The sequence below is a fragment of the Gracilinanus agilis genome, chromosome 2 (genome assembly GCF_016433145.1).
Source record: "Gracilinanus agilis isolate LMUSP501 chromosome 2, AgileGrace, whole genome shotgun sequence".
Taxonomy (NCBI): Eukaryota; Metazoa; Chordata; class Mammalia; order Didelphimorphia; family Didelphidae; genus Gracilinanus; species Gracilinanus agilis.
The window spans coordinates 475,719,844-475,735,737 of NC_058131.1; the positions used below are offsets into that span (position 1 = coordinate 475,719,844).

A 15,894-nucleotide genomic window follows, 5' to 3' on the forward strand; every position below is an offset into this window, starting at 1 on the left:
CTTGCATTAAGCATTTGGGGAGACTATTAGTGCTGAATTTGGGGCTCCAAGACCATAGATTTTCCATCTAAAAGGGAGTTCAGACAGGTATTTCCTTTCTTAGTTTACAGAGAAATTGTTAAATGATTTACCAAGGTTATCCACATAGTAAGTGAGGAGCAGAGTTTTTTCTTTCCAAAAACAGTGATCTTTCCACTATCTCAGCATAATGGAAGACTGAGAGATAGTTTGGTATAAGTGAACTACCTGGTTTTCAAATTCTGCGTCATCTTCTCTGGTATGGGGAGGGGAGGGAGAGAGGGAGATACCTGGGAATTTTTAATTTTAACACAACCAACAAACAAATTAATTAATTTAAATGAAAAAATTTTGCCTCAGATATTTATTAGTAGTATGCTGGGAAAGTCATTTAACCTCTATTGGCCTTGGTTCTTCATCTATAAAATTAGGGGTTGGATTCAATGGCCTTTAAGGTATCTTTCAGCTCTAAATTTATGATCCAATAACTTTTTTTTTAAATTTTTTTTTAAACCCTTGTACTTCAGTGTATTGTCTCATAGGTGGAAGATTGGTAAGGGTGGGCAATGGGGGTCAAGTGACTTGCCCAGGGTCACACAGCTGGGAAGTGGCTGAGGCCGGGTTTGAATCCAATAACTTTTTTTTAACCTTTACTTTCTTAGTAACAACCTTAAAAGAGGACAAGGGCTGGACAAATGAGGTTAAGTGATTTGCCCAAGGTCACACAGTTAGGATATATCTGGGGCCACATTTGAACCCTGCTCTGCCCGACTCTAGGCCTGGCACTCTTTCCACCAAGCCACCTAGCTGCCCCTGATCCCTCAACTCTTAACTTGGAGAGGACCTCAGAGGTTATTTAGTCTTCACCATGCAAGAATTCCTAAAACATACCTGGCATGTCACCTTTGGTCAAAAAACCCTTTCTTTAAAACAAACAAACAAACAAACAACCCCTTATCCTTCTGTTCTAGAATCAATACTGTGTATTGAATCCACAGCAGAAGAGCGATGTGGGCTAGATAATTGGGGTTAAGTGACTAAACTAGGAAGTGTCTGAAGCCAAATTTGAATCCATGATCTCCCAGCTCTAGGCCTGGCTCTCAATCCACTAAGCCCATCTAGCTGCCCCTTGCTCAAAGACCTCTAATGAGGAGGCAGAACCCTCGACCCTCCATGGTGGCCTGCTTCATTTTTATATACCTCTAATTGTTAGAAAGATTTTTCTTACATTAAATCTAAATATACTTGAAACTTCTACCTCTTGCCCTGAGAGCTGCTTACTTGGCCCAAGCTGGCCAAGTCTCGTCCTTCTTCCAAGTGATAGCTCTTCAAATATTTGAAGCCAGCTGTCCCTCCCCTCTCCTCCAAGATTAAACACCCCTAGTTCCTCCTAGTCATATAGCATAGAACTAAGTCTCCTCACCATCTAGTTTCCCACCTCTGGCTACTCCTTGGTTTTGTTTTTTAATGCTTACCTTCTGTCTTAGAATCTATACTAAGTATTGGTTCCAAGGCAGAATAGAGGTAAGGGCTAGGCAAACAAGATTAAGTGACTTGCCCAGGGTCACAAAGCTAAGAAATGTCTAAGGCTAGACTTGAACTCGGGACCTCCCATCTCCTGGCCTATCTCTCTATCCACCTAGCTCCTCAGTTTTTTTTTAATGTCATTCCTAAAATGTAGCACTCAGAACTAACTACAATTTTCCAAATGTGGTCTGAGCAGGACAAATCAGAGCAGCACTATGATTTCCCAAATTTGGACCAGATTCTTCTTGTATAGAAGTACCTGGAACCCTCTCCTGCCTCATCTCTGCCTCCTGACCTCCCTGGATTCCTTCCAGTCTCAGCTAATGTTCCACCTTCTACAAGAAGCCTTTCCCAGTCCTCCATAATTTTAGTGCCTTCCCTCTGAGATGACAATTTATCTTGTAGTGTTTGTACAGTTGTTTGCATGTTGTCTTCCCCTTTAAACTGTGAGCTCCTTGAGGACAAGCAGAGTTTTTTACCTTTCTTTAAATCCTCAGCATTTATCTCAATGCTTGGCACCTGGCAGATGCGTAATAAATGCTCACTGACTTGATTTGTCCTTAGATTACAGGAACTTCATAAGGGTCTTCCCACCTTTCATATCTGTAAGCACCCCTTAGGCAGCAGCCTACAAGTCTTACCCAGAGGGCCTGGTACAATGAGAAATAATTCTTCCAAAGGTAGACACCACAAAGAGAGAACTCTTGAAGGCTTTGCTTTCTGAGCTAAGATTCTCAGATGGGCCCCAACTGGCTGGGGACTTCACTTGCTGATACTTAATGGGATGTGCAGGCTAGGGAGACATCAGGTCTCTGAATCTGTGAATAGACTCAGTAGGTCATCAGTCGTGTCCCCGGTGTCTCTTCAATGTGGTAAGAGAAAGAATGCATTTTATGGATGGTGGTGGCAGACTGCCCAATGAAAGAACAACTATTACTGATCATCATTCTCCACTAGTACGAGAAATCTAGACTTAAAAACTTGGAGGCAAAACAAATTCAACAAAGAATTAGTCCTTCCTTTTGAATATTAAGCTGTGTTCCTAAACCAGAGTAGGTTAAAGAAAATGGGATTTTGTGACAAATCACAGAATTCTGGAGTAAGAAGACCTCAATCAGTCATCTAGTCCAATCCGCTTATGAAAAACAATCCCTACTATAGTATATTCACAATAAGTGATCATACATACAGCTTCTCCTTGAATTACCTTTCAAGGCAGCCCATTCTTCTTTTGGATAGCTCTAATTATTGGGAAGTTTTTCCTGATTAAGAATGGCATATGGTCTAACACAAGGTAGGAAGGAAAGAGTTGGGTGGTATGGTGAAGGAGAAAGAGTATTGAGTTTGGAGTCAGAGGATCTGGGTTCAAAATCTGCTTCTGCCAATGGTACTTGCATGACCTTGTGGTACATCTAAGCCTCAGTTTCTGAAAATCTGTAAAATGAGGAAAATGGCTTGGATGACCTCTTTAGCCCCTTCCAGCAGTACCTCTTGGAAATGCTATAGGATCTGCAAGATGCAGACTTCTCTTTATACTAAGTCTGGAGACAAAACTAGGGAGAAAAATCAGGTTTCTAAAGTCAAAAGGCTGACACATCAAAAGTGACATCTTTTATTTCTTGCATTGCTAATAATCTTTCCCTTATCTCCATTTCTTTATCTGTAAGACCAAGATGAGGATGATAGCCAACCTCACTGATTATTGGTTGGAACAAGTAAAGGATAATTTTTCTTAAAGTAATTAAAAAACTGTAGATATTCAAATGCCTCAGAAGAGCTCGTGCCTGGCAAAGGCCCCCACTGGTAATCTCTAATCAGTTTTCTTCCAGACATCTTGGGAAGGAGTAAGAAATAAAACAACCCAGAGCCAAAAGGATGAGTGACACATACAAATTTCTTTCCCTCCACACCTCAGCTGGTGATAAAAGAAGCTTCTTTCAGGAACTGCCATCATTTCTCAGCTGAAAATTAATCTCTTCCTACCAAGAAGTCCAAAGTGCTTGTTCAATATCATTTTGTGAGCACTCACACCCTGTGCTTTGGGAGGGAGGAGGGCGATGTCTTTTCAAAAGGAGGAAAATTGAGAAAGAGGCTAAGTGATTCAGCTAAGGTCATGGGGTAAGTCAGCATCAGAAGAAGGAAGAAGAACCTGGAACCTTACTCCTCATCTCCTCTTCTTCCGGAGGTCTCAGTTCACTCGGTTCATCAAAAGATGTCTTTTATTATTTCTTTTCTGTTCACATATCCAAGATGTGAACGCCTCTCCCTTTCTGTCAGCAAATACATCCCACTTCCCAGGATATGGGAAACACTTTTAAAAGATGAAAGTGGTTTTTCATTGGACACTTGGTGGCCTTCAACTGAATGTCACATAAAGGATGGAGTTGAGGAAGGGCCTTGGGAGTGAAATATGCCTACAATTAGAAAAGTATCCTTCAGAACTATTTGAATGGAATTACAAGGTCATATGAAAGGCAACTAAGACGTCCAGCAGCTGGCTGGCCTCTCAAGAAAGTAGATGAGAACTATATCTGAGTCAATGATGTGAGCAGGAACTTTATGAAATTAATATTTTCTGACACCACATTCCATGTGGTTTAGCATATTGCATAGTGTTAGGACTAGGATCCTTAGGGAGCCCTAAGGGAGGTCAGCTACTCTCAATGAAAGTAGTTTGAACCACAGCTTTGAGGTCAGCTCCTATTCCTACCTACAGAGAGCATGAAGCTAGAGGGGGGAAAATTAAAAAGCTAGAGGGTCATTCCCAGCTGGCTTCTGCTCCGATGTCCCCAGCAGAAATCCTATAACCTCTCTACCCCAGGGATGACAGGCCAAGGTGTGAGGATAATGGCTCCTTCCATTGCCTTGCCATGGGCTGGGAAGAGGATGAGGTAGGGCAGAGGTCATCTGCCCCTGGTCCAGAAGAGAAGCAGGGAGCTGGGTTCATTGGGCTGGAGGTAAAATGTAGTTGTGAAAATTCATGATTTTAATGGGACTAAAGCAGCACTCTCTAGTCTGTACTCAGGAAGAAGCTTTCCTCTCTGCTCTTCCCTTATAGCAACTTCAGTTTTTCCCTGCAGAAAGGAATGAACCTTAGAGGAGGCTGTGAACACCCTCTACCTCAGGGATGGCTCAGCAGAGGTCCAGTGTAATGTTAAAGTTACAGATGGATCTTACTAGTTTCATACCATGATGGAGAAACAGAGTGGGAGACAGGGAGGGAGAGTGAATGAAGAAACAGATGGAAGAGACCTTAAGCTGAAGTTCATCATTCAAGTAAATAAATAAATTTCAGAAATGCCAGAGTTTTTAATCAGTTTTTTCTTCTTCATGTTAGGACCACTGGGAAGCTCTTGAAAGAGCCTCGCTGCTCCCCCATGTCCAAAGCCCAGTATGTCAAAAAGCCATAGTATATGGAAGAGAAAAGGCACAGAAAAACTCTGGCCAATTTTAATGTTATGTATTTGCCTTTATAGACTCTGCCATTGAATTGTCATGATGTCCCTTTTTAGGAAAGTATTTCACAACCCTATTTTATGGGCATGGACAACTGGAGTGAAGGGACTTGCTGAAGGTTATATAGATGGTTGCTTGAATTGAGAGTAACTCCAGAATCTCAATTCCTATTCCCTAGAGCTCATCACTGGATGCCACTCCAGTTAAAATTTATGAGAAAACCTCTGGGTTTGAGAGACTTTTACTAGCCATACATGAAGGCTTGCAGTTACTGGTCCCTGGAGAAGAGACAGTGAAGAACAAGGAGAAGGGCATAACAGAAAAATCAAAGGAGTATAATGGGACCATCCCATTGAGAATACATAGAACTACTTACCTGCTCTCACTGGTTCCTTTAGCACTAAGTCACATACAACCCAGCCTGAAATATAAAAGGGTTTTGACGTCCCCAAAGCATCCAAGTCTTTCTGTGCTAACCTAGCAAATGTGGTTGGCCAGAAGTAGACAATATAGCTCTGCATGGACTCCAAGGGATGGCCCCATTACACAAGAAAAGGACCAGACAACAAGACTTTGTCTCTAGCACCTAAAATGGTACCAGTGAAGGATTCTCCCTAGAACCCATCCATGGCAAGTGTTTTTCTAGAAATATGATTTAACCACAAATTGACTGTAGGAAGGTCAGTGCCTTTCCCATATGACAATTCCCCCCTTCACTGGGTCTTGCTAAAAATAAAAACAAAACAAAAACAAAACAAAAACAAAACAACCCAGAATATAAACTCTTTACAACTCAACCATATTTCCCCCTCTTCCCCCTGAGTCCCACAGAGGTGGATTAGAGTGCCACCTCTAGGCTCAAATAAATAGATCAGGCAAGTAGAATGGTGGCAGGAGGGTGGTAGGGCCATCAAGTCATATGCTTTTATCACCCTGCCCCTCCCCAAGCATTTCTGATAGCATGAAAAGAGATACAGCCAATCTTAGGTCCCATAATGACCCTGAACTGAAATCAAGGACAAGAGGGGATGGAGAGAGAAGCAGAAGAATATTCAACACTGGTGTTTGCAACCACAGAACTCTGGGATGACCAAGGGACAAGAGGATAGACCCTGGGCATGCCCTACTTAATGGTCCTGGAGGAGAGCAGACAGGTTTAACTATGGTGCCATGCCACAGCCCAAGGGTGAGGAATACTGCAGAGACAGAAGGTCATTCACACCCCTCTTCCTTCTCTCACACACACACACACACACTCAGAGCTGACAGGCTACATCAGTGGTGGTGGTTCTAAGCAAGGGAGCTCACTGTTGCCCAGGGCCTTTAGAGCAGCTGCCCTCCCCACCTCTTCTGTCTTCAAAGTGCATTATCAGTGCAAGAAGTAGGACTGTTTCTTGGGATGCCACATGGTGATAGATAGGTACCCCCAGGTCCTCTCTTCCCTTTTGCCCAAACCTCTACCGCCATCTCAAATCCCTCTCATGCTAAGACCAAAACTCTTGCTGAACCTCAAAGGTGGTAGATCTGTGGGTGTTTAGTTCAGATCGGCACAGTGGAACAGTGCTGTCCTGGCTCTGTCCCTCTGCATCCAAATCCAAAAGGGCCTGTTCAGCGGGAGGAGGGTGCCCTGCCTGAAAAGGGAGCAAGGCAGGTAGCCCCGGCCGCTCCTCCACAGTGCTACTGCTGCTTGCAAAGCAGGAGTCTAGGTTGCTGGGTGTCTCTGTGCTCGAGCTGTTGGCGGGGGAGGCGCTGCGGGCATGGCTGGGGGACACGAACCACCAGGGGTCCAGCCGCTGCCGGTTGGCAGAGGGACGGGGCCGGGGGAGAAATTCCAGGGTCTTAGGTCTTTCCAGGGTGGAGTCCTGATGGGTGTTCCATCGCCTTGGGGTTGGGGGGAAGACCAGGTTGGGGTCTGGCAGGCGGGGCACCTCACCAGGATCTCGGCTGGGGCTCGGAGTTTTCAGCATTCCTGGTCAAGGAGGAAAAAAACAAAACAAAACAAAGGAATTGAGGGGCATGAGGCAAGGGTCCTATGTATCAGGAGATGTATGAGGAGTCAACAGTTAAGGGAAGAAGCATAAGGGGGCTTGAAAGTGGAGACGGTCGACCAGAAAAGTGCTAGATAGTGACCCAAAACTAATTCCAGCCAATGGCATGATTCTTAGCCCTTTTCCCTACTTCCTCAGAAACTAGAGCACTCAGGGCAGCCAACAGGGAATCAGAAGGTGAAGCAGAAGTGCTGGAGTTCAGACACTTAACACACTGGTATGAGAATCAAGTATTAGCAGGTGGGTCTATATAAAGAGAAGGCAGGAAGGAGAGACAGAGGACAAAAAGAGGAGGTGACCTACTCATACACCTTTATAGGCCCAAGCACAATACCAGATTAAGTGTCAGTGAAGGGTTCTAGAGTATGAGGGAGGAGAATGCATGCCTGAATGGGAATGAATCTGTCTACTAAAAGTAGTCAATACTATAATGAGATGTAGCAGCCTAGTACAAGACAGGAAATAGTCCCTGAGAGTCACAACAAAAAGTTTTGCTTCCTGAAGACACAAATATTTGAGTTTTCAAACTCAGTTCTTTAAAACTCTAGAAAAAGGCAGAGACTAGGTTTAGATACACTCTGCCCTATACATTGACTTAATGGCCCCACATAAGTCCAGTGTTTGATTCTTCTTAGGTCCCAGGAAATTTTACTTTGACCCAAGACAAAAAGAGAGAAGCCCCTGGGACACTGGGCAACCTCTGTCTACAGGACTGAGGGCAAACCACTGAATTCCCCAAACCTCAGACCTAATCTTTCTGGGACAATTGAATAGAAGCTCACCTTGGGAAGAAGGGAAAGTATTCATTCACAAAGGATTCCACAGGAGAAAGGAGAAAGGGAAAGAAAGAATGGGTTGGTGGTGGTGATGAGGCTCACCTGTACCTGGTGTGGCACTCAGACCATTGCTGGATGGGCTGCCATTAGCCAGGGGTACCACCGGCTTAAGTGCCCCATCAGAAGGCGTTCGCCTGTGACCAGTAGGCTGTGTGGGAGCAGAGAGGGTGACATGGGTGGGAGTCAAAGACTGGTTGGGGTCTCGCTTGAAACGCTCGACTTGAACATTGACCAGTGGATTATTGGCACGAGGGGGCAAAGGCGCTGCTTCAACTGGACTGACCGGCATCTCATACACCACAATCTCATCACTGTCCGATCGAAGGAGAGAGCGGGTAGAGTTGCACTCAGAGATGGAGGACAAAGAAAGTAGTGTCAGAGAAGCTGAGGGGTCCCCAAGGAACAGCACTGGTTCCTCTTTCTTGAAGAGCTTTCGGGATGGGGGGCTGGTACTCCGTCGAGGGCGGCTAGCTCTCTGGAAAAGGCCCTCACGCCTCTTCTTCTCCTCTCGGGGTGGTAGCTCCGGTTCCTCTGGGGGAAGCAGCTGGCACTTTCCTGCTTCTAGCAGGTCAAACCCTAGGCCTGTGGCAGCCAGAACAGCCCCACAACCCAGGAGAGCTACCTCACAGCGCCGATGCTGGCCTCCTCCTCGCTTGAGGCTGTTGGTGGGTGTTAATTGTGGGGTGCTGGTAGCTGAGTTTACAGGAGTGGACTCCTCATGGGCTCCATCAATGGGTGGGCTATCTACCTCCTCAACTCGTGGGAATGGAATGCAGAGGTAAGACTGGTTGGGGGAATGGAGTGCTCGGCTCTCCCCACTCCTTAGGCCATCGATTTCTTCATCCTCTGTGGGGTAGGGGGAGAGGGATGAGGCAAAAAACAAGACCAAATTGATTGAGCTGGCCGCTTAACTCTTTCCCACTCCCTGGCTTAACTGAGTAATAGACAGGAAGACTCAAAAGAAATTAGGGGGAAAAAAATGGCATAGACCACTAGTGCTTTCTTCTTAATATCTACTAATGGCCAACAGGGAGAGATCACTATCCCTAGGCAGCTCAGAAGATATGGAGTCAGGAGGACTTGAGTTCAATGCATCCTTAGATACTTTCTGGCTGTGTGACCCTGGGCAAGTGACTTAGCCCTATTTTGCCTTAGTTTCCTCATCTGTAAAATGAGCTAGAGAAGGAAATGGCAAACTACTTCAGTATCTTTGACTAAAAAAACTCCAAGTGGGGTCAGGAAGAGTCAGACACAAGTAATCCACTAAACAATGCCAATTTAGCACATCATCTTTCCCATCCCCCCTAAAAGAGAGACCAGCCAATTTGTAACCTCCTTCCCTAGGGACTTTTTATGTGAGCCAGGAGAAAAACTAACAAGTCACATAGGATGCCATAGCAGGCCTAGGAATGATGTCAAGTTAATTTGATTCTTTCCAGGTAAAGTTCTGTAAGTATGCTTTGCTTTCTGTTCTGAGAAAATCCCCCTTAACACTTAGAGAAGGAGTCTCTATGAGTTGGAGCTATACCTTGGGTTCCCTCCTCCTGCCCTTGGGTGAGAGGAGGACCTTGGGAGTTTCCCATCAGAATCCTCATGTCATAAGTGTCTGAATTAGAAGTCAAGGAGAGACTGGATGCAGATTCATATAAATCTACAAAGAGGCCAGCAAAGAAGCTACTTTATGCCTGAGCAACTATGCCTAAGTAACCAAAGAAGGAGAGAAAAGGGCATGTAGCACTCAGATGACCCAAAATTCCCTTTTCCATTAGACTATAATCACCTTGAAGACAGGGACTATCTTTCTTTTTTTTATTTGTACCTCCAAAGCTTAACACAGTGCCTGGCACATAGCAAGCTCTTGGTAAGTATTTATTCAGTTCAATTGAATTGAATTTGCTTCTCTTTGGTACCCCTCTATGGGAGGAGAATGCTTTTAGAATCTGAGTAGTAGAGTATTAGAGTCAGGAAGACCCAAGTTCAAATCCTGCTTCAGATACTTGCTAGATGTGCCAGCCATTTAACCTCTCTGTATCTCAATTTCTTCATCAATAAAATGGGTATAATAACAGTACCTACTTCCCAAGGTTGTCATAAGGGTCAAACAAATAATATCTTGAAAGTAATTAAGTACCCCTTAGAAAAGTATATAAATGAGGGAGCTAAGTGGCTCAGTAGGCCTGGAGATGGGAGGTCTTAGGTTCAAATTTGACCTCAGACATTTCCTAGCTGTGTGTGACCCTGGGCCACTTAACCGCCATTGCCTAGCCCTTACCACTCTTCTGCCCTGGAACCAATACTTAGTATTGATTCTAAAACAGAAGGTAAGGGTTAAAAAATACAACCAAAAAAGTATATAAGTGTGATCTATAAGGGAAAATATTTATATTTTGTCCTTTAATAGTATTGTTTGAGCCCAGCTTTATGTGGCTAGAAATTATTTAACCCCAAACTTACTGTAATGGCCAGGCTGACCTTAGAGATGCATCAAAGAAACTAGATGACTGCACAGAATGCTTAGATCCCACTTGGGGCTTAAGCTCTACTCAGTGTTTGTGTTTTGGGTTTCCAAAATCTGAATGTTTATGTTTACATCTCAATCTATCTTAATTCAAATGTTCGTGCTTATTGTGCTTCAGTCTTTGTTTTTCCAAATCATGTCCAACTCTTCCTGACTCCATTTGGAATTCTCTTGGCAAAGATTCTGGAGTGGTTTAACATTTTCTTCTCCAACTCATTTTATAGATGAGGAAACTGAGGCAAACAGGGTGGAGTGACTTGCCCAGGGTCTTCTTGATTCCAGATCCAGACCCTACCCACTGCACCACCTCATTGCCCTATGTTTATGATTACTAATATAGCCTAGAAACAGTCCTCCAGCCCTCTCCTCTGAGCCCTATATAATGTAAATCTTGCAGAGAATGAAGAAAGCCTTTCTGGCTCACACCTCTTCCAAATTAACAAATACATTTTTTTCCTAAAACTATTTCAGGTTTTGGGATTTGTTCTCATGACTAACAGCAATCATTATGAATATTATTGTACTAATCCAAAGTGATGGTCTTCAAATAGTGATTAGGACCACATATGATCCAGCTAGAATAATCCAGATAACTTAGAAAAACCCTTCTCCAAGGACAACTAGGTGCCACAGTGGATAGAGTACTGAGTTTTGAATCAGGAAGAGTCTTCTCCATGAGTTTAAATCGGGACTCAGACATTTACTAGTTATTTGACTCTGGATGAGCCACTTATCCCTATTTGCCTCAGTTTCCTCATCTTCAAAATGAGCTAGAGAAGGAAATGGCAAACCATTCCAGGATCTTTGCCAAGAAAACTCAAAATGGGGTCACAAAGAGTCTGACATTACTGAAAAGTGACTGAACTACCCTTCCCCTGCAGAAGAGTTGGGCAAAGGCCATTCCAGTAAAGAGATAACCTATGACCTGAGTCTTCACTAGCTTGAAGATATTTCCAGAACAGTAATAATAACTGCTAGCATTTATAGAGCTCTTTAAGGTTTACAAAGCACTTTCCACATATTATCCCATTGATTCACCATAACAACCTGCTTCTGTTTAGTAAAATTCTTCCCTATGGTTTGCTTCATGGTAGTAAAAGAGTCTAAGAAATGTGACCAGATGCTTCCTGAGGAAAGAATAATGCTTTAAGGTTTACAACACAAAATGTTGGAGGGGATGTAGCAAAATTGGGACCCTAATGCATTGCTGGTGGAGTTGTGAATCATCCAACCATTAGGGAAGGCAATTTGGAATTTTGCCCAAAGGGCTTTAAAAGAATGCCTGCCCTTTGATCCAGCCATACCACTGCTGGGTTTGTATCCCAAAGAGATAAAAAAAAGTGGGAAAAGATTTGTTTGTACAAAAATATTTATAGCTGCGCTTTTTGTGATGGTAAAACATTGGAAAATGAGGGGGTGTCCCTTGACTGGGGAATGGCTGAACAAATTGTGTTATCTGATGGTGATGGAATACTATCATTCTATAAGGAATGATAAACTGCTTGATTTCCATACAAGCAGGAAAAGACCTCCACGAACTGATATGGAGTGAAATAAGCAGAATCAGGAGAACATTGTACACAGTACCTGAAATACTGCGGAACAATCAAATGTAATTGACTTTGCTACTAATAGCAATGCAATGATCCAAGACAATTCAGAAGCACTTCTGAGAAAAAATACTACCCACATTTAGAGAAAGAGCTGTGGGAGTAGAAATTTAGAAAAGAACATATGATTTATCGCTTGTTTATATGGGCATATGATTTGGGGTTTTAGTTTTAAAAGATTATTACCAAAATGAATAATATGGAAATAAGTTTTGAGTGATAATATATGTATAACCCAATAGAACTGCTTATCAACTCTGGGAGATTGGTAGGGAAGAGGGGAGGAAAACAATAAGAATCATGTAACCATGGAAAAAATTTTAAATAAAAAAAAAACAGAAAAAAAGATTTACAAAGTGCTTTCTCCTCCTGAAAAGTCATGAGGTAAAAACTGCAAGTTGTCATTATCCCCACTTTACAGATGAGGAACTGAGTCTTTGAGAAGTGAAATAATTTGCTCTGGGTCGTTGACTTAGTCATCATTTGAGCCCTGACTCCATGTGGGACAGACTGCTTCTCTTTAAAATTTTTTTTATTTTGTGGGGCCAACAGGGTTTTACATTTTACAAATGAAGAAGTTGAGACAGAGGTCAAGTGATTTTGCCCAGGGTCAGGCATCTGAGGTAGGATTCACACTCAAGTCTTCCAGACTCCATCTCCAACATTCTACCCACTGCATCATCTAGCCTTCTAAGTTGATGGAAGAGTAGGAGAACTTCTCTTATTCTCATGCTTGAAACCTTGCTTACACAGCAAAAAAAGTCCCAAGAAGTCAGACATCCTATGTAATTAGTGGCCAAAGAAGTACTATAAAACCATATGGTCATATATGAAACTTTGCTGATCTCCTCCTCCTCAAATGCAAGTACCCTCCCAAATAAATTACCTTGCATTTAACAACTTTGCATTTATTTGTATAGATTTTCTTTATCATTTATTTATCTTTAAGCCCTTATCTTTTTTTTTTTTAGAATCCATACTATGTATCAGTTCCAAAGCAGAAGAGCAGTGACTTGCCCAGGGTCACACAGCTAGGAAGTATCTAAGGCCAGATTTGAACCTTGGACCTTCTATCTGTAGGCCTGGCTCTCAATCCACTGAGTCACCAGCTGTCCCTTCGCTTTAGATTTATTCTGTATATATTTATATATGTGCTTGTCATCCTTATTAGAATGTAATATCCTTTTGAGGAAGGATTGTTTGAATTAATTCTATTTATTTTATTTGTGATTGTTCAGTCATTTTTTGGTCCTGTCTCACTCTTCATGACCTTGTTTCAGGTTTTCTTGGCAAAGATACTGAAGTGGTTTGCCATTTCCTTCTCTAGCTCATTTTGCAGAGAAGGAAACTGAGGGCAATGGATTAAGTGACTGTACTAGACATATTTCTCTTAAAAAAATTTTTTTTAGGCAAACAGGTTAAGTGACTTGCCCAGGGTCACACAGCTAGGAAGTGTCTGAATCCAGATTTAAATTCAGGAAGACATGACTGCCTGACTCCAGGCCTGGCACCCTACCCACTGCACCACCTAGATGCCCCATGGACATAGTGCTTCTCATTCATGACCTATAATGTTGCCCTTACCTATCTCAGCAAGGCTGGTAAACCCTGGAAGGGCAGGAGTTGTCCTCAGGCCTTTCCCCAGATTTGGGGCACTGTTTGACCATTGCTTATATCCATCCACCAGGGATTTAAGGCTGCATAAAGGAAATAAGAGAAATTATTACAACGGGTCATTGTTCCTTCCTTCTCCTACCCCCACCACTCCCTGGACTCCTCTCAAGACTATCCATCTACCTTCAACATGGTGAACCTTTTAGAAACTGAGTGCCCAAACAACAACCCTCACATGGTTTATGAGCCACCCTCTTACCCCAGACAGGGGAGGGAGAAAGTGCTTCCATTGGACTGTTGGGCAGAGGGACGAATGATGTAAAAAAATGTCCTCAGGTGCAGTGGAGATGGGGAAGAGAACAGCCCCCTATGCATGCATGCCATAGGCTCACCAACATGGTTCTAGGGGCGCTAAAATCTGGGACTAGAAGGCCAACAAGAACCTGTCTATTTGTTAAAATAAAGTCAATAAGATGCTACGGGATAAGAGAAGGAAAGAGTTGTTGCACCCACTGCTATCTGGAACTGGCAAGGTATGAGAACAGTGGTGTAATGCTGATGCAAAAGTGGCAAATGAATGGCAGGAGCAACAAAGAAGATCTGGTCAATCCAGTGTGCTTGCTCTCCCAGAATATTTATTTCTTCTGCTCATTTTAAGGTGGCCACAACTAATCCACAGAGACCAAACCCAACTAATTCATCCCTGTTGAAAAGTGAACTATAGGCAAGCCCCATGCAAATGTAAGTTCCAGCAGGAAACAGCTGGGCAGAGATTGGAGCACCCACCCCAGTTGGCTCTAGCTGGTACTGTATTTTTCAGATAATTTTATGGCATGCTTAGGTAGATTCCAAAGCAATGAGCTTACAAAAAAAAAATCAACAAACACAAAAAGGGCACTCTGAGATATATCATCACTCCAGTGCACTTTGGGACATAGGTGTAAATCAAAAATGACACTGTTCTCTTTTTAACCAGTTCTCCCAGAACCTTTCTTCCAAGCCATTTCAAAGTCATTAACTTGTGGTGACATATCAGTGACATTCCTAGGAAATAGGTCAGGTACCCAACAGGGCTATTCTCATTTAACAGAAGAGGAAATCAGAGACTTGGCTTCAACTCCAAGCAGACCACAAGACTACATGGCTTGCATGTGTTTTTGTTGGTTGAGGGGTCCCTACACGGGAAAGATGGTAGAATTTGTCTATTATAATTGTTGTCCTGGAGACACCAGAAACACTATACCATCAGGTAAACTGAGGACTATTCTCACCATTCCTACTCCACTCTGAAATTCCAGCTCAACAAGATGAGGGGAGAAGCAGCTTTAACTTCTCTTGGATACACCCTAGAATCGTACCTCAACTAAACTGGTGGGATCTCCATTGAGACTCTGACCAGTTAAAAACTATTTGACCAATCACTTGGTCAAATATTAGTACCAATAATGTGCATGGCTAAACAGAACTTAGTGCCTGATAATACTGTCTAGAATCTCCGATGGTTCCACAGGGAATGACATCATGACCTGTCCAAAACACTAGGGGATAGACAATCATGTATCATTTCTCAAGGTAGAGGGGGTAGCTGGGATCCAATCAAAATAAGACAAAGAGCTAAAGAAAGTAAGGCCAAGTCCAGATTAGCCTGGTGATTTTCCCAAGGTGCACTGTGACACTACTTTAAGCACACAAAATATAAACCAAAAAGTGAGCACAGCCCTGGAAGACCAAAGCTGAATCCCTTAAGAATAGCTTCAGAAAATAAGGAAAACAATGTGAATGATGGGAGCAGGTACCAATACAAAAGGCATAGAAAGGGTGGAGCACAAACTCACCCCAAGTGAAAATGTGGAGACTCTGACAGGGCACACAAACCATTAGCTCTCTCTCGCTTCTGAGGAGATCTTCAATGAATAAAAAGAATCAACAACAACCATGTAGGGTACACTCAGATCAGTTACCCTCCCCACACACACATATCTGATGGTTGTACTATGGAGTTCTTGACTATTCTGAGTTATACCATCATTTATTACTCAGTAAAGAAAAAAACAATTTATCCTTCCTGGCCACACACACCAAGGGGTATTTTCATGGGTCAGAACTTAGGCCCAGTTTTTAAAAACTGGAAGTGGTACACAGAAGAATCTCAAGCATACAGTAACTGTTACTCAGGGCCCCTCCCTGGGAGGAAGAAAGGAAGGAAGGAAGGAAGGAAGGAAGGAAGGAAGGAAGGAAGGAAGGAAGGAAGGAAGGAAGGAAGGAAG

General features: G+C 43.1%; 1 protein-coding gene across 1 annotated transcript in view; it reads right to left on the reverse strand.

Annotated features, from left to right (window-relative positions):
- Nucleotides 1-6,485: 6,485 nt before the first annotated feature.
- Nucleotides 6,486-15,894, reverse strand: part of MAP3K9 (mitogen-activated protein kinase kinase kinase 9) — a 121,598-nt gene continuing 112,189 nt past the window's right edge. The window contains exons 9-12 of the mRNA XM_044659969.1: nt 15,463-15,531; nt 13,598-13,710; nt 7,928-8,731; nt 6,486-6,970 (exon numbers count right to left, since the gene is read on the reverse strand). Coding sequence (XP_044515904.1) covers nt 6,486-6,970; nt 7,928-8,731; nt 13,598-13,710; nt 15,463-15,531 — 1,471 coding nt within the window. The remainder of the gene's footprint in view (nt 6,971-7,927; nt 8,732-13,597; nt 13,711-15,462; nt 15,532-15,894) is intronic.